Genomic DNA, 27,624 nt, shown 5'->3' on the forward strand with positions numbered 1-27,624 from the left:
AATATTTATAGTTATCCTAAGGAGGATAATTATAGTAGCCTAGCAAAGATTTATCCACATTCCTTATACATCAGCATAAGAATTTGGTTACTTTAAACGACATTTTCTTAGCTTAAAACATATACAGTATAAAAAAGGCTGAGTGCGGTGGCTCACGCCTGTAATCCCAGCACTTTGGGAGACTGAAGCAGGTGGATCAAGAGGTCAGGAGTTGGAGAACAGCCTGGCCAACATGGTGAAACCCTGTCTCTACTAAAAATACAAAAATTAGCTGGGCATAGTGGTGGGTGCCTGTAATCCCAGCTACTTGGGAAGCTGAGGCAGGAGAATCGTTTTAACCCGGGAGGTGGAGGTTGCAGTGAGATGAGACCACGCCACTGCACTCCAGCCTGGGCAACAGAGCAAGAATCCATCTCAAAAAACAAAACAAAACACAAAACAAACAAAATACGAAAATGAATACTATATGTAAAACTTTAATATATATATACACACATACATTTGTAAAGACTAGAACCTAGGACTTCCTTCAAAATGCCCAAATGGAGCTGGGCGCAGTGGCTCACACCTGTAACGTCAGCACTCTGAGAGGATGAGGCAGATGGATCACTTGAGGTCAAGAGTTTGATACCAGCCTGGCCAACATAGTGAAACCCTGTTTCTACTAAAAATACAAAAATCAGCCAGGCATGGTGGCACACACCTGTAATCCCAGCTACTCAGGAGACTGAGGCAGAAGAATTACTTAAACTCAGGAGAGGTTGCAGTGAGCTAAGATTGTGCCACTGCACTCCAGCATAGGCGACAGAGTGAAACTCCACCTCCAAAAAAAAAAAAAAAAAAAAGGCCCAAATGGAATAGACTAGGTTATTTTATGGCCATGTTGAAATTTCTGATAATTACGACTATTCAAAGGGGTCTGATGGCTATAATTCAATAAATGACTAATTAAGAACTTTACTCACCATGACTTCGCAGATCCAAAGCCACAATCCTACACTGAACTCTACTAATAATCGCTGCCTAGAAGAAAAAGGAAAAGTAGTTAAGACACATCTAGGATAACAAATTTTGCCCAATTACCAATGATAACTTTGTAAAATGAATTGCCATCAGAATTCAAAGGTCCCCAAAAAATCGAAAGACTTTCTAGTTTTAAGCAAAATGAAAGAATAATGATTTTCTACTAGTTTTGGCATATATTGTGGTTCTGTCCCAACTTCAAAATATGGCTTTCTCTACCTAAATCCTTCGTTCAATCTTAACTCTTTCTATCCTTTCTTCAAACACACAGTTACGAGCCTTTAGACAATAACCCTCTGAGTTCGATTTTCATCTATATTCCTTGGATACCTTTTCCTTATGCTAGAGAGAGAATCCCTTCGATAAAGACAGTGAGTTAGTTTATAACTTGGCTCAGGACATCACACAAACACACATTCAAATCATGAAATAACACTGAAAGTAGCAGAAGTCATGGAATCTACCAAAGATTCACTTAAGACAGACACTGCAGAACATAAAAGCTTGTGCACCTGTTAAATAAAAATGTATTTAAAAAGAAATCATAATATATGAGGGAGGTACAATTTTAGAGGCTGAAAGAAATCTGAAATAATTGGGGATCTTCTTCCTCAACTAAACTGTAGTCTTTGATAATATATCACAAATAGGGTTATTAAATGTCACCAAATTTCTTTTAACTTTTAGGAATAAAATAAAAGAACTATCTAGTCTAACTCTCACATTTTATGAATGAAAAAAACTGAGGCCAAGAGATAAAAAAATTATTTGCACAGGGTCACATAACAAATTAGGAGTAAAAACAGAACTAGACCCAAGGTAAGTTACCAATATAAAATTCAATGTAAATCACAAAACAAGTCAGATTCTTAAGTCATATTTTTAAAGTCACCTAGAAAATCAAGTTTGTTTCTACTTCTGTTACTCTAATAAATACCTTTAAAGGCAACAATGGAATGAAATTCTACTATACCTTGCAGTTTGTTCCTGAAAGCTATTTGCTAATTTACAACAGTTACTTAATGACAGTAAAGCCTTCAATGTCAAAAGCAAATCCATATGTTAGAAATAAATTGTGACAAAGATAGTATTAATTTGCTTGATTGTTCTAGATAAAAGAATAGAACCAGGTTTACAAAAGAGAAACAAAATGTACATTTGAAATTCCAATCTTTAACTTGAAAGCAATGATTTAGAATCATAGGTGCCTGTCGGAAGATCACTACAAATATTAAAAACAAAATCTTCATTTATTTGACAAATCTTTCTAATAAAAATCTGGCACCAATGGAGTGTAATGGGGTTCCAGGAGGGAGAAATATTGGCAATATTCTTGCTCTCATGGTATCTACATTCTACTATGATGGAGGAAGACTAGAAAAAAATAAATGAACAAATTCATAGACTAACATGGGCTTTAAAGACAATAAAAAGTGTCAGAGCACATCTATGGTAGCTATTCCAGATCTTATCACAAATAGTACAACTTTGCTACTTCTGAAATGGATGAATGGAAAGCAGCTATTAAGAAGCAGACTTCTCCAGCCATTTTCTCACTAGAATATCATGGTGTTAGCAATAATTGCAACAACAGCAGTGGCAGCTAATATCTACTAAGTCTTACTATGCGCCAGTCAGCAATCTAAGTGCTTCAAATGAATTACCTAACTTTCTCCTCACAACTCTTGACTAGTTATACATAATTTTCAGCATTTTACAGATGAGGGCATTTTACAGAGAGATTAAGTAACTTGCCCAGGGCTAAATAGCTAATAAGTGACAGAGCCAATTTTCAAATCCAAGCTGCGTGGCTCCAGGTGGTTTTCAACCCTGGCTGCGTAACAGAATCACCTAAGTAATACTGCCCAGGTGCTAAACCACCAGAAATTCTGATTCAGGTGAACTGGGTTAAGAGCCAAACTTATTTATACATTTCAGACTTCCCCAGGTGATTCTAATATGTAGCCAAAACTAAGGCTCACTATCCTAACCCTAGACTAGAGAACAAGAGACAAGATTGGAAGTAAGTAAGATCTGGGTAGTAATAACATGCTTCTGTATCACTGTGTAATCTCACCAGATTATCTAAAATAATCTCATAATATCTTCTTAAAAAGTCGGCTGGGAAAATACTAGCACAGTTCTGTTGGCTGACAAAACAGGTTCTTAGAGGTTTATCAAGTATTGGGGAAAGCGTGGAGAAACAAGTATCTCCACAAATACACGATATCCTCAAACTTAATTTTGGCCAGTTTGATAAGTGAATAGTGGTACTGTTTTTTAAAAAATTTTGTGGATACATAGTAAGGGTACATATTTGTGGGGTACATTAGGTATTTTGATACAGACAAACAATGTATAACTATCATATCGGGCAAATGAGGTATTCATCACTTTCAGCATTTATCCTTTTTGTGCAAAATAATCTAATTATACCTGTTTAGCTATTTAAAAATACACAGTAAACTACTGTTTACTCTAGTCACCGTGTTGTGCCATCAAATACAAGATCTTACTCATTCTATCTAAATATTTTTGCACTCATTAACCATCCCCACTTGTCCCCACCCTTCCACCTCCCTTCCCCCATCCACTACTCTTCCCAGCCTCTGGTAACCATCTTTCTACTCTCCATCTCCATGAGTTCAATTGTTTTAATTTTTAGCTCCCACAAATAAGTGAGAACATGTGAAGTTTTTCTGTGCCTGGTTTATTTCACTTATCATAATGACCTCCAGTTCTATCCATGTTGTTGCAAATGACAGGAATCTCATTCTTTCTTATGGCCAAATAGTACTCCTTTGTGTATATGTACCACATTTTCCTTATCCATTCATCTACTGATGGGACACTTTGGTTGCTTCCAAATCTCGAGTATTATGAATAGTACTGTAACAGACATGGAGTGTAGTATCTTTTTGATGTACTGATTTCCCTTCCTTTGGTTATATACCTAGTAGTTGGGTTGCTGGATTATATGGTAGTTCTATTTTTATTTTATTTATGTTTTTAGGAATCAACAAACTGTTCTCCATAATGGCTTTACTAATTTACATTGTCACCAACAGTGTATGAGGGTTCCCTTTTCTCTACATCCTCCCTAGCATTTGTTATTGCCTAAATTTTGGATAAAAGCCATTTTAACTGGGGTGAAATGATAACCTCATTACAGTTTTCATTTGCATTTCTTTGGTGATTAGTGATGTTGAGCACCTTTTCTTATGCTTGTCTGTCATATGAATGCATTCCTTTGAGAAACGTCTATTCAGATCTTTTGCCCATTTTAAAATTGTATTATTAGATTTTTTTCCTACAGAGTATTTGTTGAGCTACTTATATTTCTGGTAATTAATCCCTTGTCACATGGATAGTTTGCAAATATTTTCTCCAATTCGGTGGGCTGTTTCTTCACTTTGTTGTTTCCTTTGCTGTGCAGAAGCCTTTTAACTTGACCTTATCCCATTTGTCCATTGTTGCTTTGGTTACCTGTGTTTGTGGGGTATTACTCAAAAAAAATCTTTCTGGCCGGCGCAATGGTTCTTGCCTGTAATCCCAGCACTCTGGAAGGCCGAGATGGGCGGATCATGAGGTCAGGAGATGAAGACCATCTGGGCCAACATGGTGAAACTCCATCTCTACTAAAAATACAAAAAAAATTAGCTGGGCATGGTGGTGCATGCCTGTAGTCCCAACTACTTGGGAGGCTGAGGCAGGAGAATTGCTTGAACCCAGGAGGCAGAGATTGCAGTGAGCTGAGACTGCGCCACTGCACTAACAGCCTGGGTGACAGTGTGAGACTCCGTAGCAAAAAAAAAAAAAAAAAAATCTTTCTACAGTTCAACGTCCTGGAGAGTTTTCTCAATGTTTTCTTTATGTACTTTCATAATTTGAGGTCTTAAATTTGAGTCTTTACAAGAAATACAAGTCTAGTTTCATTCTTCTGGATATGGATATCCAGTTTTCCCAGCATCATTTACTGAAGAAATCGTCCTTGCCTCAATATATGTTCTTAGCACCTCTGTTGAAAATGAGTTAACTGTAGATGTATGGATTTGTTTCTGGGTTCTTTATTCTGTTCCATTGGTCTATGTGTCTGTTTTTATGGCAGTACCAGGCTGTTCTGATTGTTATAACTCTGTGGTAAAATTTGAAGTCAGCTAATGTTATTCCTCTAGTTCTGTTGTTTTCTATCAGGATAGCTTTGGCTATTCTGTTTTTGTTTGTTTTGTGGTTCTATATAAATTTTAGAATTGTTTCTTCCATTTTTGTGAAGTATATCATTGGTATTTTATAGGGATTGTGTTGCATCTATAGACTGCTTTGGGTGTTATGGACATTTTAACAATGTTGATTATTCCAATCCATGAACATGCAATATATCTTTCCCTTTTTTTGTATCATCTTCAATTTCTTTCATCTAGATTTCATTGTATTTCACTTCTTTGGTTAATTCCTAGGTATTTTGTTTGTAGCTACTATAAATAGGTTACTTTCTTGCTTTCTTTTTCAGATTGTTTGCTGTTGGCATATGAGAATGCTAATTTTTGTACATCGATTTTGTATCCTGTAACTTTATTAAATTGATCGGCTCCAATAGTTTTTTTAGAGTCTTTAGGATTTTCTAAGTATAAGTTTATATCACCTGCAAAATAGGATAATTTGACTTCTTCCTTTCCAATTTGGATGTTCTTTCTCTTGTCTGATTGCTCTAGCTAAGTCTTCTAATACTATGTTGGATAACAGTGATGAAAGTGAACAACCTTGCCATGTTCCAGATCTCAGAAGCTTTAAACTTTCCGTGTATCATCGTTTTAATATGATACTAGCTGTGGGTCTATCGTATGTGGCTTTTATTGTATTATATTCCTTCTATAGTCAATTTTTTTTCAAGGTTTTTAAATTTATGATAAAATAAAAAATGATAAAATTCAACATCATGAAGGGATGTTGAATTTTATCAAATGCTTTTCAAGCATCAATTGAAATGATCATATGGTTTTTGTCCTTCATTCTGTTAATACGATGAATCACATTGATTGATTTGCATATGCTGAACCATACTCGCATCCCCACGATAAATCCCACTTGGTCATAATAAATAATCTTTTTCTTTTTTCTTTTTTTTGAAACAGAGTCTCGCTCTGTCACCCAGGATAGAAGGCAGTGGCGTGATCCTGACTCACTGCAACCTCCATTTCCCAGGTTTAGGCAATCCTCCCACCTCAGCCTCTTGAGTAGCTGGAATTACAAGTGTGCAACACCACACCTGGCTGATTTTTGTATTTTCAGAAGAGATGGGGTTTCACCATGTTGGCCAGGCTGATCTTAAACTCCTGACCTCAAGCAATCCACCAGCCTCAGCCTCCCAAAGTGATGGGAATACAGGCACGAGCCACTGTGCCCAGCCTGAATAATCTTTTTAATGTGTTGTTGAATTTGGTTTGCTATTATTTTGCTGATGATTTTTGCATCAATATTCATTGAGGATATTGGCCTGTATTTTTTTTGTTTTTGTCTGTCTGGTTTTGGTATTAGGGTAATACTGGCCACATAGGAAAGAGTCTAAAATTATTCCCTCCTCTTCTATTTTTGGAATAGTTTGAGTAGGACTGTTGTTAGTTCTTTTTTAAATGTTTGGTAAAATTCAGCAGTGAAGCCATCAGGTCCCATCTTTTCTTTACTGGAAGACTTTTTAATTACAGTTTTGATTTTATTACTTGTTATTGGAATGTTCAGGTTTTGGATTTCTTTATGGTTCGATCTCGGTGGGCTGAGATAGTTGCTCAGACTATCCTCTAGTAATCCTTTGAATTTCTGCAGTATCAGGTATAATGTCTCCTTTTTCATCTGATTTTATTTATTTGGGTCTTTCTTTTTTTCTTAGTCTAGCTAAAGGTTTGTAAATTTTATCTTTTCAAAAACTAACTTTTCATTTTGTTATCTTTTCTATTTTTTATTTCATTTATTTCTGCTCTGATCTTTATCTCCTGTCTCTACAAATTTTGGATTTGGTTTGCTCTTGCTCTTCTACTTCTTTTAAGATGCATCATTAGTTTGGCTGAGGGTTTTCTACATTCTTGATATAGGTGCTTATAGCTATAAATTTTCCTCTTAGTACTGCTTTTGTTGTATCTCACAGGCTTTGGTATGCTGTTTCGTTATAGTTTGTTTCAATAAAATTTAAAATTTCTTAAATTTCTTCATTGGCCCACTGTTCATTTAGGAGCATACTGTTTATTTTCCATGTGTTTGTATAGCATCTAAAATTCCTCCTCTTATTGATTACTAGTTTTATTCCATTGTGGTCGAGAATATACTTGATATAATTTCAATTTTTTGAATGTTATAAAACATTTTGTGGCCTAACATAGTCTATCCTTGAGAATGATCCACGTGTTGGAGAAGAATGTGTATTCTGCAGTTATTGGATAAAGTGTTCTGTAGGTAGCCATTAGGTGCATTTGATACACAGTGCAGACTAGGTAAATTTTTTGTGTTGATTTTCAGTCTGGATTATCTGTCCAATGCTGAAAGTGGGGTACTGACGTCTCTTGCTATTACTGTATTGAGGTCCATCTCTCCCTCTTTAGCTCTAATAATATTTGCTTTACATATCTGGGTGCTCCAGTGTTAAGTGCATATATAACTATTATATTCTCTTGCTGAATTGATCCCTTTATTATTTAATGACCTTTACCTCTTTTTATATTTTGTCTTGAAATCTATTTTGTCTGATATATACATAGCCACCCCCGCTCTTTTTTAGTTTGCATTAGCATGGAATATCTTTGTCCTTCACTTTTTCAGCCTATGTGTGCCGTTATAGATGAAGTGTGTTTCTAGTAGGCAACAGGTCAGTGGATCTTGTTTTTGTATCCATTCAACCACTCCATGTCTTTTGATTGAAGAGTTTAGTCCATTTACATTCAGTGTTATTATTAATGAGGACTTACTCCTACCACTTTGTTTTCTGGTTGTTTTACTATCTTCTCTTCCTTCTTTCCTGTCTTCCTTTTACTGAAGGTAATTTTTTTTTTTTTTGGTGGTAGGTTGCTTTTTATTTTTTGTGTATCTTGCTTTTTGTTTTTTGTGTATCTGTTGTATGTTTCTGGTTTGAGGTTGCTTGCAAATAGTGTCTTATAACCCATTATTTAAAAGTGACAATTTAAAACTGATTTCATAAACAAACTAACAAACATAGAGAAAACCAATAAAAACTCTAAAATTTAACTTCAGTCTCCTGCTTTTTAATTTTTGTCATCTCTACTTCTTTTTTTTTTCTCCTTTTAAGACAAGGTCTCATGCTGTTGCCCAGGCTGGAGTGCAGTGGTGTGACCTCAGCTCACTACACCCATTGCCTCCCAGCTCAAGTGATCCTCCCACCGCAGCCTCCCATGTAGCTGGGTCTACTGGCACACACCAATACACCTGGCCAACTTTTTGCATTTTTTTGCAGAGATGGGGTCTCACCATGTTGTCCAGGGTGGTCTTGAATTCCTGGGCTCAAGCAATGCATCCACCTCAGCCTCCCAAAGTGCTGGGATTACATGTGTGAGCCACCATGCCAAAACTATTTGTATCTATTGTTTCTATTTATATACTATTTTACTGTTTATGTCTTGAAAAGTTGTTGTAGTTAATATTGATTGGTTTCTTTTTTAATCTTTCTCCTCAAAATATGAGTAAACACCACAATTACAATGTTATTCTGTTTTTTTCTGTGTACTTATCAGTGAGTTTTGTACCTTCAGATAATTTCTTAGTATTCATTAATGTCCTTTTCTTTCAGATGGAAGAACTTCCTTTAGCATTTCTTGTAAGTCTGGTGTTGATAAAATCTCCCACCTTTTGTGAGTCTGGGAGTCTTTTTTTTTTTTTTCATATTTGAAGGATATTTTGACTGGATATACTATTTTAGAATAAAAGTCTTTTTTTTCCTTCAGCATTTTAAATAGGTTATGCTTAGGCTGGGCGCGGTGGCTCAAGCCTGTAATCCCAGCACTTTGGGAGGCCGAGGCGGGTGGATCACGAGGTTGAGAGATCGAGACCATCCTGGTCAACATGGTGAAACCCCGTCTCTACTAAAAATACAAAAAATTAGCTGGGCATGGTGGCGCGTGCCTGTAGTCCCAGCTACTCAGGAGGCTGAGGCAGGAGAATTGCTTGAACCCATGAGGCGGAGGTTGTGGTGAGCCGAGATCGCGCCATTGCACTCCAGCCTGGGTAACAAGAGCAACACTCTGTCTCAAAATAAATAAATAAATAAATAAATAAATAAATAAATAAATAGGTTATGCCACTCTCTCCTGGCCTGTCAGGTTTTCACTGAGATGTCTACTTCCAGATGTAATGGAGCTCCATTATATATTATTTGTTTCTTTTCTCTACCTGCTTTTAGAATTCTTTCTTTATCCTCGACCTTTGGGAGTTTGATTATCAAATGTCTTGAGGCATTCTTATTTGGGTTAAATCTGCTTGGTGTTCTATAGTCTTCTTGTACTTGAATACTGATATGTTTCTCTAGGTTTGGGATGTTCTGTTGAATAAATTTTCTATGTCAATCTCTCTCTCTACCTCTTCTTTAAGACCAGTAACTCTTAAATTTGCCCTTTTGAGACTATTTTCTACTGTAGGTGTGCTGCATTGTTTTTTCTTTTGTCTCCTTTGTGAATTTTCAAATTACCTGTCTTCAAGCTCTCTAATTCTTACTTGTCTCATCAACTATGTTAAGAGACTCTGATGCATTCCTTACCATGTCAATTGCATTTTTCAACTCCATAATTTTTGTTCTTTTTAATTATTTCAATTACTTTGTTAAATTTATCTGATAGAGAAATTTTCTGAATTCCTTTTCTGTTATCTTGAATTTTGTTGAGTTTCTTCAAAATAGCTATTTTGAATTCTGTCTGAAAGGTCACCTATCTCTGTCTCTCACACAAAAGTGTGAGCCCCTCTCTCTGGGATTGGTCACCAGTGTCTTATATTTAGTTCCATTTGGTGAGGTCATGTTTTCCTAGATAGTCTTGATGTTTGTGAATGTTCATCAGTGACTGGGCATTGAAGAGTTAGGTATTTATTGCAGTCTTTGCAGTGTGAGCTTGTTTGTACCCATTCTTCCTAAGAAAGCTTTCCAGGTATTCAAAGAAATTTGGGTATTGTGATCTAAGTTTTTGGTCACTGCAGCCATATCCGCATTAGGGGGCACCCTAAGTCCCTAGCTCTTAGACTCACAGAGGTACTATTTTGGTGGTGGTGGATAAGATCCAGAATAATTCTATGGATTGCCAGGGAGAGATTCTTATTCTCTTCCCTTATTTTCTTCCAAACAAATGAAGTCTCTCTGCACTGAGTTTCCTGGAGCTGGGAGTGGAGTGACACAAATGTGCCCCTGTGGCCCTCAGCACTAGGTCTGTGCTGGGTCAGACCTGAAGCCAGCACAACACTAGGACTCACCCAAGGCCTATGGTAACGACTGCCTGGCCACCTATGTTCACTCAAGGCCCTAGGGCTCTCCAATCAGCAGGTGGCAAAGCTAGCCATGCTTCTGTCCTTCCCTTCAGGGCAATGGGGTGCCCCTGGTCCCAGGTGAGTCCAGAGATGCCATCCAGGAGCCAGGGCTTGGAGTTAGAAACCTTAGAAATCTACCAGGTGCTCTATTACACTGCAGCTGAGCTGGCATCCAAGTCACAAGACAAAGTCCTTCCTACTCTTCCCTACCCTTTCCACAAGTATAGTCTCTCCCCATGGCTACAACTACCCCAGGCCTATGGCAAGTACTGCCTGGCTACCACCAATGTTTATTCAAGATCTAAGGGCTTTTCAGTCAACTTATGGTGAATGCTGCCAGGCCTGAGACTCACTCTTCAGGTCAGTGGGCTCCTCTCTGACTGTCTTGCAACTTGGATACCAGCTCAGCTATGGTAGGATAAGGCACCAGAAATGCTGTCCAAGAACCAAGGCCTGGAATTGGGAACCCCAAGAGTCCAGTTGGTGCTCTACCCCACTGTGGCTGAGCTGGTACCTAACTGCAACACAAAGCCTTCTTTACTCTCCCCTCTTCTTTTATCAAGCAGAAAGAGTCCTTCCTCATAGCCACCACAGCTAGGAATGTGTTGGGTCATGCCTGAAGCCAGCACATCTCTAAGTCTTACCTCAGGAATGCAGTGAGTACTGTCTGGATACTGTTGCTGATTAGTCAGGGCCCAAGGACTCTTTAGTCAGCAAGTGATGAATCCTGCCAAGATTAGGACCTTCCCTTCAGGGAAGCACATTCCCTTCTGGCTCAGTGTGTATCATGCTGTCTGTTAAGTTAGGGCCTGTAATGGGCCTTGGTACGCTGCCTGATGCCTTATCCTACTATAGCTGAGCTGGTATCCAAGCTGCAAGACAAAGTCCCCTTTCCTCTCTTCTTTTCAAGCAGAAGAAAAGAGTCTCTCCCAGAGCTGCAAACTGCTCCACCTGGGTTTGGGGAAGGGGTGGTATAAGCACTCTCCCCTGGCTGCCCCTGGTGTCTCACTAAGTCATGTGCTGCTCAAGTCCACTGGCTCCAAGACCAGCACAGCACCAGGACTTGCCCAGGAACGGCAGTCTTTGTGGCCTAGTCTGCCTTTCAAGTTTATTTAAGACCCCAGTGCCCTTTAGCTTGAGAAGGCAAGGCCTTCCAGAACTCAAATTCAGAACAGTAGAATGGGTAATTCCCCTCTGACTAAGGCTGGTCTAAATCCTCTTTCTGTGGGCGCTGAGTCCTGCCCAGTGTTGCTTTCCACTGTGATAGGGCAGCACTGAGTTCCAATGCAAAGTCACACAATCCCTGTGCTCTCCCTCTCCCAAGCATACAGATTCTCTCTTCATTCCCTGCATTCACTGCCAGCAGATAGAAAAGGGGTGATGTCAGTAATTCAAGACTGTCTTTTCTATCCTCTTCAGTGTCTCCTTAAGTGATATGAAGATAAATCTAAGTACTGTGATCATTCACCTGATTTTTGGTTCTTATGAAGATGCTTTTTTATGTGGGCATTTGCTCAATTTGGTGTTCCTGTGGGAAGGATAATCAGTGGAAGATTCTATTTCAACATGCTCTGCTTCCCCCCTTAAAAGTGTTAGTCTTTTATTTTACTTTATATTTTGCCAGTTCATAATAAGGTAGTCCCATTTTTATAAATTTCTTCATTATCTGTATTTTTTCTATGAACTGACATTTCTTATCTCATCAATTTTTCTTCTAGATTGTCTTTTTTCTTGCTGCTTTGTGGTCTTCTTTTAAATACAATGAAAATATTAGCCCTTTGCTTATAGTTTATATTGCACATATATGAAATATTTTTTATTTAGCACATAGCTTGTGTTTTTAGCTTTTTTTTTTTTGAGACGGAGTTTCGCTCTTTTAAGGTATTTTGTCTAGAAGTTTTTGTTTTGGTAAAGTCAAATTAATCTTTTATTATGGCTTTTACTTCTTTTGGCTAAGTTAAATTAATCTTTTACTTATGGCTTTTACTTCTTTTGGCTAAGTTTAAGGTGGCTGCCTTAGGCAATATCTGAATTTTCTTATGATTTGTTTTTTAAATTCATCTCTTTAATCCATTTGTACTGTTATTTTCACTGTATATTAAATTCCTTATACATGGGCTTATTTCTTTTTTCTTTCTGTCAATACCATACTATTAACTGACAGACTTTTGCAGTATGCTTTGATATGTCAAACAGCGAGTCACTTCCTTCTTACTCTTTTACAAAATTATCTTGGTTATTCCTCGGCATTTATTATTCTGTGTGAATTTCAATTTGTTAATTAAGTCTCACAAAAAATCCCACTGGGATCTTTTATTTTATTTTATTTTATTTGAGATGGAGTTTCACTCTTGTTACCCAGGCTGGAGTGCAATGGCGCGATCTCGGCTCACCGCAATCTCCACCTCCTGGGTTCAGGCAATTCTGCCTCAGCCTCCTGAGTAGCTGGGATTACAGGCACGCACCACCATGCCCAGCTAATGTTTTGTATTTTTAGTAGAGACGGGGTTTCACCATGTTGACCAGGATGGTCTCGATCTCTTGACCTCTTGATCCACCCGCCTCGGCCTCCCAAAGTGCTGGGATTACAGGCTTGAGCTACTGCGCCCAGCAGCCCACTGGGATCTTAACCAGCTTAGCTAGATTCATACAAGAACCTAATTTCCCTATTCAGATTTTCCTTTAAAGCCGTCTGTGACATTTTATCATTTTCTTCACAAGTGTCTTAAACATTTAAAAAATAGGGTCTATTTCCAAGTATTTTATATTTTGTTGCTTTTATTAATAGGATCATTTTTCCTATTACATTTCCAGATCTGCTAAGTGCTAATTTTAGAAAAGACAGATTTTTAAAACATCAACTTTGTAAACTCTTGCTTAACTAGTCATTTGTCAGTTGATTTTCTTTGATTTTCTAGGGAGAGAATATCCTGTCCTAGCCACTTTTTTTTCAAATCTTTAAAACTCATTTGTCTTTTTCATCTTGTTTGCTAGAAGCTCTAATATAAAACTGAAAATTGCACCCTTATTGTCTTAGTCCATTTATGTTGCTATAAATAAATACCTGAGCCTGGGTAATTTGTAAGGAAAAGACGTTTATTTGGGTCACAGTTCTACAAGCTGTACAAAAAGTACAGCACCAACATCTGCTCTGCTGAGTGCATCAGGCTGCTTCCGCTCATGATGCAAGGGTAAGGGGAGCTGACATATGCAGAGGTTATGTGTTGAAAGTGGAAGCAGAAAGAGGGGAAGCAGATGTCAGACCTTTGTAAACAACTCTTACAAGAAGTAGAAGAGTAAGAACTCATTCATTACCACGAGAATGGCATCAAGCCATTCATGAAGGATCCACTTCCATGACCTAAACATTTCCCATTAGACCTCACCTTCAACATTAGGGATTGAACTTAAACTGAGATTTAGAGGGGTCAAATATCCAAACCATAACACTTGTCTTATCCCTGAGTTTAAGAGGAATGTGTCTGTTTTACCACTAAGTATGATATTTATGCAATTCTGCCCTCTATATAAATTTTATAATCTTTAGGAAGTTTTTTTATCTATTCCTAGTTGCCAAGAGTTTTCAACATGAATGGATATTATAGTTTATCAAGTCCTTTTTGGGCATCAAGTGAGGTAAGAGGTGAGTCATACTAATAAGATTTTCTAATGCTGAGACATTCTTGCATTCCTTGAACAAAACCTACCTGCTCAGAGTGTATTATTATTTTACCACACTATCAATCTGCTATTATTTTCCTTAGGATTATGTGAATGAGCAAGAGAATGAGTATTTATGTATGTATGTATAAATGAGATAGGTCTTGCTCTGTCACCCAGGCTAGACTGCAGTAGCATGATCTTGGCTCACTACAACCTCAAACTCCTGGACTCAAACACTCCTCCCACCTTAGCTTCCCAAGTAGCTGAGACTATAGGTATGTGCCACTGTGCCCCATTTCTGAACCTATTTTATAAGTGAAACAGGCTTAGTTTTCCTGCATTATCATTGCTTGGTTTTGGTATTAGACTGGTAACACATTCATAAATAAATCAAACAGCTTAAAACAGTATTATCCTAAGTAGTTTTTTAAATAATAGAAAATGTAAATGAGCTTCCTCTTTTAAAGAAATTAATATTCCTTAAGATGTCAAATATTTAGAACTGAGTAATACTGGGCACGGTGGCCCACGTCTGTAATCCCAGCACTTTGGGAGGCCGAGGCGGGTGGGTCACAAGGTCAAGAGATCGAGACCATCCTGGCCAACATGGTGAAACCCCGTCTCTACTAAAAATACAAAAAATAGCCATGCATGGTGGCACATGCCTGTGGTCCCAGCTACTCGGAAGGCTGAGGTGGAAGAATCGCTTGAATCCAGGAGGCGGAGGTTGCAGTGAGCTGAGATTGTGCCACTGCACTCCACCCTGGCGACAGAGCAAGACTCCATCTCAAAAAAAAAAAAAAAAACTGAGTAACATAAGCATAGTCTTCTAACTAGTCTCTCCACTGTGGTTTCTTGACCAATCAATCATCTATACTAGTATTTTGATTTTTCTAAAGCTCTTCAATAGCTTCCTATTGCCTAAAACAGTGGTACCCAATTATAATCAGGTAAATGTGTATCAAGATACTTAACTCACCAGAACTTTACAGTGTGAATGTGTGTCAAGCAAAACATGCTTTGATACTCCCTCTCCAATTATGACACATCTAAAATATGCTTAATGTGGATGCGGGTGGGGGAAGTGTTGTATTTAAAAATAGCACCCATGGCCAGACACAGTAGCTCGTGCCTGTAAATCCAGCATTCTGAGAGGCTAAGGCAAGAGGACTGCTTGAAGCCAGGTGTTCCAAGACCAGCCTGGGCAATACAGTGAGATTCCCTCTCTATAAAAAACTAAAAATATGCCGGGTGTGGTGGCTCACGCCTCTAATCCCAGCACTTTGGGAGACCGCGGCAGGTGGATCACAAGGTCAAGAGATCAAGACCATCCTGGTCAACACGGTGAAACCCCGTCTCTACTAAAAATACAAATATTAGCTGGGCGTGGTGGTGCATACCTGTAGTCCCAGCTACTCAGGAGGCTGAGGCAGGAAAATTGCTTGAATCTGGGAGGCGGAGGTTGTAGTGAGCCGAGATTGCACCACTGCACTCCAACCCGGGCAACAGAGCAAGACTCTGTCTCAAAAAAAAAAAAAAAAAAAAAAAATAGCTGAGTGTGGCAGTGCACACCTGTGGTCCAGCTACTCAGGAGGCTGAGATGGGAGATCTCTTGAGCCCAGGAGGTCAAGGTTGTAGTAAGCCATGATTGCATCACTGTGCTCCAGCCTGGGTTAGAGAGTGAGACCCTGTCTCAAAAACTAAAGCAAACAAACAAAAATAGTTCCCTCTACTCTTACCCAGAAGTAAAGGGGAACTAAAGGTGCAATTCCCTAGCTAGGTGTATATGACCCTCCTAAAATTTTGCCCCAGTATTTTCTCTAGTCACCTCTTTCCCTGCTCCCCACCCTCATCATACATTATACAACTATAACCTCGACTCTACCCAAACTAGAACCAAGCCACTTAAAATTTCCAAAACATACTTCACTGTTATAATCTTCAATGCCTTTGTGCTTACCTTTTCTTGGCATGCCTTCCCTACTAATCCAACTTCTATTTAGTCTTAAAAACCATTTCAGATGTCCTCTCTCATGAAACTTTCCTTGTAGTCCCGTTGTCTACCACAAGTTAATCATTCCTTCCTCTGTGTTACCTTTGTATCTTGCTGCAAACTCAGATCTAACAACTGAATGCTTGTGGGTCAAGCACTTTACCAAGAACCTTACATCTTTTTTTGTTGAATTTTCACAACCACCCTATTAACAAGGAGGTATTATACCCACCTATTTAAATTCAAATAGATTAAGCTGCTTTGACATTCAAAACCTAGTCTGAGATAAAAGTTTCTTGAAATGTTTGCTGTATTATTTTTATACATGTGCCATTTCCTTTTTCCTACCTTCCCCATTAGATTTAAACATCGTAAGAACAGGAAGATGGGATATATGTTTAATTTTCCACTGTATCCACAGCACCTGTACAATGCCTGGTGCACAGCAGGGGTTTAATAAGTATTTGCTGATTGGCTGATCTTATTAAAGAGTGAAGTCTTAATAATACGGAGTCTCACTCTGTTGCCAGGCTAGAGTGCCGTGGCACTGTCTCAGCTTACTGAAACCTCTGCCTCCTGGGATCAAGCGATTCTCCTGCCCTCAGCCTCCTGAGTAGCTGGGACTACAGGCACGTGCCACCATGCCCAGCTAATTTTTGTATTTTTAGTAGAGATGGGGTTTCACCATGTTGGCCAGGATGGTCTGACTCTCCTTACCTCATGATCCACCCACCTTGGCCTCCCAAAGTGTTGGGAATATAGGCATGAGCCACCACACCCGGCCCTGAAGTCTCATTTTTTGAACCTTAGTGACTCAGAAGTTTCATTTTTTGAACACTAGTTACTCAGCACAAAGCTTGGGATATGAAATATACTCAGTAAATATTTGCTGAAATCAACTGAATTAACTGGAAGAAGAAAGAGAAATCAGCAGACACTCAGGTTCGGTTCTTGGCTTCGATCAATCCACACTTGTCTGGTCCCAGGTTCTTCACAGGTACCAAAGCTGAAAACCACTGGAAGCTGGCCAAATGTAGCCTGCTGCAGCTGCATGTGCTAATGAGCTCCCACTGTTCCTCTCCTCTCTCTTCTGGCTCAGCCAAACTTCAGTTTCTGCTTTATTCTGGATTCTCCCACAGCAGCTTGGCTAGTCTGTTATACCTAGTACTTGCTGATGGGAGAAGGCTACAGAAGCTATACATTATTACTCATTATATATGATAAACTTGACTACTGTAGCAGCAACTATAATCACTAACTTATTGAATATAAACAAAGAATAAAAAATTCAGAAACTAATTTTCTAGATATTTAAAGACTATTCTTTAAAACAGTATAATTTTACTCAATAGTTTTATCTCTTTGATAGTTCCACAAAAGTGGTTATAGATAAAAGTTTCCCAAGTGCTTTACGGTTGTTTGTTTGTTCATTTCTGTTACTAAAGCCAAGGTATAAATGCTTTCTCTTGAGAGATAACAGAACTTCTGGTGAACCTGGATATGGGGGATTTTCCCTCCCCAAACACAAAACATTTAGATGGAAAAGGAGTTCTACTTAGGATCAAGGATTTATAGAATTATGGATAAGAAGGAACTTGGAAGAATACATTCACAATTAAATCCTTCCAGCGAAATGATGCTTGCTGTTCCTCTGCAGAGGACATGGGTTTCTTTGTAAAAGTCCTAATCTTTAGAATTTCTGCCTATGTGTGTCAAGAATAGGTCTCTATAGTTTCTGCCCTGAATCATTCCTCTTAGGTGGCATAAAAGCAGTCTTCAAAGAAATATGCACACTGGAGTCAGACACAAGTACATTTGAGTTTTCATGCTGTCATTGGGTCTGTAACTTCACTAAATTTCAGTCCTTATCTGCCTAATCTCATAGTATTACAGAAAATTAAATCCACCTAAGCACTTAGCATAGTACCTGGGACAGAGTAAATGTTTAAAAGATGTGGCTAGTTTTTTTTCTTATTATAATTGAAGGGCAGGCTTGGTGGCTCATGCTGTAATTCTCAACACTTTGCAAGGCCAAGTCAAGAAGACTGCTTGAGGCCAGGAGTTTGACACAAGCCTGGGGAACACAGTGAGACATTGTCTATACAAAAAATTTAAAAATTAGCCGGATGTGGTGGTGCACACCTGTAGTCCTAGCTACTTGGGAGACTGAGGTGGGAAGATAGCTTGAGCCCAGGAGTTCAGGTTGCACTGAGCTATGACTGTGCCACTGTACACTATCCTGGACGAAAGACTGAGACGCTGTCTAAAAAGTGAATACATAAAATACAACTGAAAGGGCAGATCCATGATGGCCGAATACAAACAGCTCTGGAATGCAATTCCCAGAGAGAACAATGCAGAGGGTAAGTGATCACTGCATTTCCATATGAGTTTTTACTGCCCACAGACCAGGAGATTCCTGGGCTGAAAAGCACCACAAGTTCCTAGCACAGCTGTTTCAGCTGGCACAGCAGGTCTCCACACAAAAACTCACACAAATCTGGGCAGTTGTTTCAACTGGTGCCCGGAATGCCTGGCATATAGAGCCGCCCATTCAACTGCAAAAAAAGGGGGCTGAAACAAGGAGCCAGGTGGCTCAGCAAATCCAACCCCCACAAAGACCAGCAATCAGAAATGCTCTGGACTGAGAGTTTCACAGCAAGCACAGCTAGACAAGGGATGGTCCGGCTCTACAGGAGGAAAGGGGTCTGCCATTACTGAGGCAGTCCACCATTACTGAGGCAGTCTGCCATTACCAAGGCAATTTGCCATTACCAAGGCAGTTCTAACTATACCTCTATAAACAAAACTGCAAGGAAGTTCACACAACAGCTGGGCAGAGCCTACAGCAGCTCAGCAATGCCTCTGCTGACAGACTGTGCCTAGGCTATGTCTAGGCAGAGCATCCCTGAAAAAAGGCAGCAGCATGTCAGGAACTTATAAATAAAGCCCCACTTTCCCAGGACAGAGAACCTGGGAAAAAAGACAGTTATGAATTCCGCTGCAGCAGACTTAAACATACCTGCGCAGCAGCTCTGAAAGCAACGCAGCACTTGAGCTCCTATAAGGGACAGATCAAGCAGCTCCTCAACCCCCATATAACCAGAGACACCTCATAAAGGAGAGCTCAGGCTGACATCTGGCAGGTATCCTTCTGAGACAAAGTTAACAGAAGAAGAAAGTGGCAGCAACCCTTACTGTTCTGCAGCCACCACAGGTGATCCCCAGGCCAGCAGGGTCTGGAGTGGACCTCCAGCAGTCCTACAGCAGAGGGGCCTGACTGTAGAAGGAAAACTAAAAAACAGAAAGAAATAACTTGATCATTAACAAAAAGGATGTCCACTCAGAGACCCCATCCAAAAGTCACCAACTACAAAGAACACAGGCAGATAAAGCCACAAAGATGGGAAGAAACCAGTGCAAAAAGGATGAAAACACCCAAAACCAGAATGCGTCTCCTCCTCCAAGGGATCACAATTCCTCACCAGTAAGGGAACAAGGCTGGACGGAGAATGAGTCTGATGAATTAACAGAAACAGGCTTCAGAAGGTGGGTAATAACAAACTTATCTGAGCTAAAAGAACATGTTCTAACAAAATGCAAAGAAACTAAGTACCTAGAAAAATGGTTTGACGAAATGCTAACAAGAATAAACAGCATAACAAGAATATTCTTAGAGAAAAATATAAATGAATTGACGGAGCTGAAAAACACAACCCAAGAACTTCACTAAGCACACACAAGTTTCAATAGCCGAATCGACCAAGCAGAAGAAAGGATATCAAAGACTGAAGATCAACTCAATGAAACAAAATGAGAAGGCAAGATTAGACAAAAAAGACTAAAAGGAAATGAACAAAGCCTCCAAGAAAAATGGGATTACGTGAAAAGACCTAATCTACGTTTGATAGATGTACCTGAATGTGACAGAGAGAATGAATTCAAGCTGGAAAACACTCTTCAGGATATTAGCTAGTAGAACTTCCCCAACCTAGCAAGGCAGGCCAATATTCAAGTCCAGGAAACACAGAGAACACTACAAATATATTCCTCAAGAAGAGGAATTCCAAGGCACATAATCATCAGATTCACTTGGGTTTAAAATGAAGGAATAAATGCTGAGGGCAGCCAGAGAGAAAGGTCAGGTTACCCACAAAGGGAAGCCCATCAGACTCATAGCAGATTTCTCTGCTGAAACCCTACAAGCCAGAAGATAGTGGGGGCCAATATTCAACATCCTTAAAGAAAAGAACTGTCAACCTAGAATTTCATATCCAGCCAAACTAAGCTTCAGAAGTGAAGGAGAAATAAAATCCTTTACAAACAAGCAATTGCTCAGAGATTTCATCACCACCAGGCCTGCCTTACAAGAGCTCCTGAAAGAAGCACTAAACATAGAAATGAACAACCAGTACCAGCCACTCCAAAAACGTACCAAATGGTAAAGACCATCAACATAAGGAAGAAACTGCATCAACTAATGGGCAAAACAACCAGCTAGCATCAAAATGGCAGTATCAAACTCACACATAACAATATTAACCTTAAATGTAAATGGGCTAAATGTACCAATCAAAAGACACAGACTGGCAATTTGGATAAAAAGTCAAAATCCATCGGCGTGCGGTATTCAGGAAACCCATCTCACATGCAATATTCAGGAAACCCATCTCACATGCAAGGACATACATAGGCTCAAAATAAAGGGATGGAGGAAGATTTACCAAGCAAATGGAGAAGAAAAAAAAGCAGGAGTTGCAATCCTAGTCTCTGATAAAATAGACTTTAAACAAACAAAGGTCAAAAGAGACAAAGAAGGGCATTGCATAACAGTAAAAGGATCAATGCAACAAGAAGAGCTAACGATCCTAAATACATATGCACCCAATACAGGAGCACCCAGATACATAAAGCAAATTCTTAAAGACCTACAAAGAGACTTAGACTCCCACACAATAATAGCAGGAGACTAACACTCCACTATCAATATTAGACAGATCAACGAGATAGAAAATTAACAAGGATATCCAGGACTTGAACTCAGATCTGGACCAAGCAAACCTAACAGACATTTACAGAACTCTCCACCCCAAATCCACAGAATATACATTCTTTTCAGCACCATATCACATCTACTCTAAAATTGACCACATAATTGGAAGTAAATCACTCCTCAGTAAGTGCAAAAGAACGGAAATCATTAACAGTCTCTCAGACCACAGTGCAATCAAATTAGAACTCAGGATTCAGAAACTAACTCAGAACTGCACAACTTCATGGAAACTGAATAACTAGTCCTTGAATGTTGACTGGATAAACAATGAAATGAAGTGTTCTTTGAAACCAACGAGAATGAAGATACAATGTACCAGAATCTCTAGGACACATTTAAAGCAGTGTCTGGAGGAAAATTTATAGCAATAAATGCTGACATGAGAAGCAAGGAAAGATCTAAAATCAATACCCTATCCTCAAAATGGAAAGGGCTAAAGAAATAAGAAGATCAAAAAAACTCAAAAGCTAGCAGAAGACAAGAAATAACTAAGATCAGAGCAGAACTGAAGGAGATCGAGACACACACAAAAAAACTCCCAAAATAAATAAATCCAGGAGCTGGTTTTTTGAAAAGATCAACAGACATACAGCTTGCCAGATTAATAAAAAAGAAGAGAGAAGAATCAAATAGACACAATAAAAAATGATAAAGGGGATATCACCACAGATTCCACAGAAATACAAACCACCATCAGAGATTACTCCAAACAACTTTATGCATATAAACCAGTAAACCTGAAAGAAATGGATAAATTCCTGGGCACCTGCACCCTTCCAAGCCTAAACCAGGAAGAAGTTGAACTCCTGAACAGACCAATAGCAGGGACTGAAGTTGAGGCAGCAATTAATAGCCTACCAACCAAAAAAAGTTCAGGTCCAGATGGGTTCACAGATGAATTCTACCAGACACACAAAGAGGAGCTGGTACTACTCCTTCTGAAACTATTCCCAACTATCCAAAAAGAGGGAATCCTTCACAAATCATTTTATGAGACAAACATCATCCTGATACCAAAACCCAGCAGAGACTCAACAAAGGAAGAAAACTTTAGGCCAATATCCATGATGAACACAGATGCAAAAATCTTCAATAAAATACTGGCAAACTGATTGCAACAGCATATCAAAAAGCTTATCCATCACGATCAAGTAGGCTTCATCCCAGGGATGCAAGGCTGGTTCAACATACACAAGTCTATAAACGTAATCCACCACATAAACACAACCAAAGACAAAAACCACATGATTATCTCAATAGACGCAGAGAAGGCCTTTGACAAAATTCAACAGCCTTTATGCTAAAAACTCTAAATAAACTAAGTATCAACAAAACGTATCTCAAAATAATAAAAGCTATTTATGACAAACCCACAGCCAATATCATGCTGAATGGGCAAAAACTGGAAGCATTCCCTTTGAAATCTGGCACTAGACAAGGATGCCCACTCTCACCACTCCTATTCAATATAGTATTGGAAGTTCTAGCCAGAGCAATCAGGCAAGAAAAACAAATAAAAGATATTCGATCAGGAAAGGAGGAAGTCAAATTGTCTCTATTTGCAGATGACATGATTGTATATTTAGAAGATCCCATCATCTCAGCCCAAAATCTTCTTAAACTGATAAGCAACGTCTCAGGATACAAAATCAATGTGCAGAAATCACAAGCATTCCTATACACCAATAACAGACTAACAGACAGCCAAATCAAGGATGAACTGCCATTCACAATTGCTATGAAGAGAATAAAATACCTAGGAATACAACTAACAAAGGACGTAAAGGACCTCTTCAAGGAGAACTACAAACCACTGCTCAAGGAAATAAGGGAGGACACAAACAGAGGGAAAAACATTCCATGCTCATGGTTAGGAAAAATTGGTATTATGAAAATGGCCATACTGCCCAAAGTGATTTATAGATTCAACACTCCCCATCAAGCTATCTATGACCCTCTTCACAGAACTGGAAAACACCACCTTAAACTTCATATGGAACCAAAAGACAGCCCACATAGCTAAGTCAATTCAAAGCAAAAAGAACAAAGTGGGAGGCATCTCACTACCTGACTTCAAACCATTCTACAAGGCTACAGTAATCAAAACAGCATGGTACTGGTACCAAAACAGCAATATAGACCAATGGAACAGAACAGAGGCCTCAGAGGCAACAGCACACATCTACAATCACCTAATCTTGGACAAACCTGACAGGAACAAGCAATGGGCAAATGATTCCCTGTTTAATAAATGGTGTTGGGAAAACTGGCTAGCCATGTGCAGAAAGCAGAAACTGGACCTCTTCCTGACACCTTACACTAAAGTTAACTCCAGATGGATTAAAGACTTAAACATAAGACCTAATACCATAAAAACCCTAGAAGAAAACCTAGGCAAAACCATTCATGACATAGGCATAGGCAAGGACTTCATGACTAAAACACCAAAAGCATTGGCAACAAAAGCCAAAAATAGACAAATGGGATCTAATTAAACTCCAAAGCTTCTTGACAGCAAAAGAAACAATCATTAGAGTGAACCAGCAGCCAACAGAATGGGAAAAAATTTTTGAAATCTACCTATCTGACAAAGGGCTAAAATCCAGAATCTACAAAGAACTAAAACAGATTTACGAGAAAAAAACAAACAAACCCATTCAAAAGTGGCAAAGGACATGAACAGACACTTTTCAAAACAAGACATATATAAGGCCAACAAACATAGAAAAAAATACTCATCATCACTGGTCATTAGAGAAACACAAATCAAAACCACATTTAGATATCATCTCATACAAGTTAGCATGGTAATCATTAAAAAATCTGGAGACAACAGTTGCTGGAGAGGATGTGGAGAAATAACACTTTTACACTATTCGTGGGAGTGTAAATTAGTTCAACCATTGTGGAAGACAGTGTGGCGATTCCTCAAGGACCTAGAAATAGAAATTCCATTTGACCCAGCAATCCCACTACTGGGTATATATCCAAAGGATTATATATTGTTCTATTATAAAGACACATGCACATGTATGTTCATTGTGGCACTGTTTACAATAGCAAAGACCTGGAACCAACTCAAATGCCCATCGATGATAGACTGGACAAGGAAAATGTGGCACATTTACACCATGGAATACTATGCAGCCATAAAAAAACATGAGTTCATGTCCTTCGTAGGGACATGGATGAACCTGGAAACCATTATTCTCAGCAAACTGACAAAAGAACAGAAAATCAAACACCACATGTTCTCACTCATAACTGGGTGTTGAATAATAAGAACACATGGACACAGGGGAACATCACACACTGGGGCCTGTTGCGGAGGGAGTAGCACAGGGACGGTAGGGGGTACAGTTGAGGAGGGATAACATGGGGAGAAATGCCAGATATAGGTGATGGGGGGATAGAGGCAGCAAACCACATTGCCATGTATGTACCTATGCAACAATCCTGCATGTTCTGCACATGTACCCCAGAATCTAAAGTGCAATAAAATATCTATGTATACATATATAAAGAATATTAAATATATGTAGGACAATATCAATATTTTAAAATTTTCCATGGTGGGTATATGGGTGTTTCTTATATTATTTTCTGTTTGTGTATCTCTACATGCTTGAAGTATATACTAATGAAGAAAAATATAAAAGGCATAGGAAACAATATTCTGAGAAAATACATCAAAATGTTTATGGTTATTATCTCTGGTTAAGACTTTAAATGACTTTAATTTTCCTTTTTATACCTCTCTATATGTCGCACCCTATTAAATATGTATTTTATTTATGACAATAAAAATGTATTGTTTTAAAACTTAAAAAAAAAAAAAACCTTGAAAACAAATATTATGTCTCCCAAGTCTTTCTTTTCTTCATGCCAACCCATTTCGGTTCCTTCAACTGTTCCTTAAAAATGCTATTGTTAACCCAAATGCCCATCAATGATAGACTGGAAAGGGAAAATGTGGCACATATACACCATGGAATATTATGCAGCCATCAAAAACGATGAGTTCATGTCCTTTGTAGGGACATGGATGAACCTGGAAACCATCATTCTCAGCAAACTGACAAAAGAACAGAAAATCAAACACCACATGTTCTCATTCATAGGTCGCTATTGAACAATGAGAACACATGGACACAGGGAGGGGAGCATCACACTGGGGTCTGTCAGGGGAAATAGGGGAGGGTTGGGAGAGGTAGGGAGTTGGGGAGAGATAGCATGGGGAGAAATGCCAGATATGGGGGATGGGGATGAAGGCGGCAAATCACACTGCCATGTGTGTACCTATGCAACAATCTTGCATGTTCTTCACATGTACCCCAAAACCTAAAATGCAATAATAAAAAGAAAAAGAAAAGAAAAAGAAAAAAATGCTATTGTTTAAAGTATTCTAATCTTGATTGCTCTTCTCTAGACAAGTTCCAGTTTGCCAAACTTGTCAAAAAACCTTTTTCCTTGAAAATAGTTTCCAGTAAAAGAAAAAACAATCTTTAAATTATGAAAGTAATAAACATGTAACTGAAAACCTAGAAAATAGAAAGATGGTGGAAAATTACTCATAAGCCTTCATGTCCAGCCTGGGCAACACAGCAAGATTTCGTCTCTTAAAAAATAAATACATACATAAAATTCTTTGAGCATACAACATGTGCTAGGCATAATAAGCCATGGAATTTGCCTCCAAAAAACTTTGCAATCTATTTGCGGAGTAAATGACTAAAGCAACAATTTGAAACGTGGCTAGCCCTAACTGAGATGTGCTATAAGTATAAAATTTTTAAATTTAGAAGTATAAAAATAAATGTAACCGTTCAACAATAATTTTTATATTGATTAGGTAATCAGTGTAATTACTTCAACATGTTGAAGTGACATTGTGGATACAATAGTTAAATATACATATTAAAATTAATTTATTCTGTTTCTTTTTATCTATTTAAAGGGTCTACTAATACATTTAAAATAATATATATGGTTTGCACTGTATTTCTATTGGACAGTACTGGTCCAGAGACGTGAGAGAGCCTGGTACTTATGGACAAGTCATACAATTTATCCTAGAGTAAGAGGAAGAAGTAGCAAACAAGACAAGGGCCAAGTCATTTAATTGCTGTTGTATGTGTATCTATGTTTAAAGAACTGTTTCAAGCCATTTGGGAAACAAAAAATAAGATGTTATCCCTATTTTCAAGGAATCCATGGTCTAAAAGAAGAGACAAGATTTAAACTTAACCCCAATAATCCCTGCTGCCAGGAACAAAGTGCTGTCCTCAACTCCACAGACATCTGGCTCCAGCTGCCTAGTGCTGCATTCCCACTTGCTCTCATTTTCTGTCCTTCAGGCTCTCTAGTGGTAAACACAGAATGGATATCTGCTTGATGCACACATGAGATGACAACTTCATTTTAAAAACAGATGTTGTTAGTGTCTTCCTTAGCAGTATCTCTCCTTGCACACGGGCTGTCCCACCCCAGAGTCAAGAGTATTAGGAAACCTACAATTGACAGCATTCACACAGACACATATCCTCTACTCTAGACCAGGGTATCATTAGCCAAATGTTATTTACTTCCTTGTAGCTAACAAGTACCATTAATATTTAAAAAATAATTTCAAAAAGGAAGAAACATTTTCCAAGTTCTTATGAGATTATTTCCATGTACTAAGTATTACACAGGCTCTATATGGAAGACAAAGTGATAGACATTGTCTAAAGCACCTAAATAAAATGTCTGCTTCTTTATTAGTTAGATTACTGAGACACAGACCTCCACTTTTGACAAGGTACAAATCTCATCTTCCCCATACCAATCCACATATATGCAAAATTTTATAAGCTGAGGAATTCATGCCTAAGACCCACCCCAGTTAAAAACTTCTGGCTTAAATAAGTAATCTTTAGCCTACTATGATGAATATTCAGATTTTCCTATATCCCTAAGCTTCTTAAATCAAGCAGTATAAGTGAACATGAAATATAGTCCAATTCATCCAGAAGTAAACAATGATTGTACTGTGGAGATTTACACAAATTGGGTTATTCTTGTCATATCCCATTAAAACAGAGTTGAGAGGCCAGGGAGAAAAAGCACTCAGGGCACATAACATTGCTCCAAGAATGTGATTCTCTGTCAGTCTGGTTCCTGAAACTGCCTGCTATAATATGACACCAGTTTTATCTAATAGCTACTGAAACAATGCTGTGGTTCTGAGACTTAACTCACCACAGTCACTTATCAATCAGAAATTGCCAGCTTCTGAAACCTGTTTTTTTAATTTTTAAATGTTTCCTTCACATTTTCCATCACTCCCTATTTTCCTTTTCTCCCCAAAACTTTACTAGTACCAATGAACTTTCTCAAAGAGCAA

The 27,624-nt window shown here is 38.5% G+C and overlaps 1 protein-coding gene across 2 annotated transcripts in view; it reads right to left on the reverse strand.

The window, feature by feature from the left end:
• Positions 1-27,624, reverse strand: part of PPME1 (protein phosphatase methylesterase 1) — a 74,848-nt gene that overhangs the window by 29,202 nt on the left and 18,022 nt on the right. For both annotated transcript variants that reach the window (XM_074400937.1, XM_074400936.1), the window contains exon 4: positions 966-1,023. In XM_074400937.1, the coding sequence (XP_074257038.1) occupies positions 966-1,023 (58 nt within the window). The remainder of the gene's footprint in view (positions 1-965; positions 1,024-27,624) is intronic.

This window comes from Saimiri boliviensis, chromosome 6, assembly GCF_048565385.1.
Source record: "Saimiri boliviensis isolate mSaiBol1 chromosome 6, mSaiBol1.pri, whole genome shotgun sequence".
Lineage (NCBI taxonomy): Eukaryota > Metazoa > Chordata > Mammalia > Primates > Cebidae > Saimiri > Saimiri boliviensis.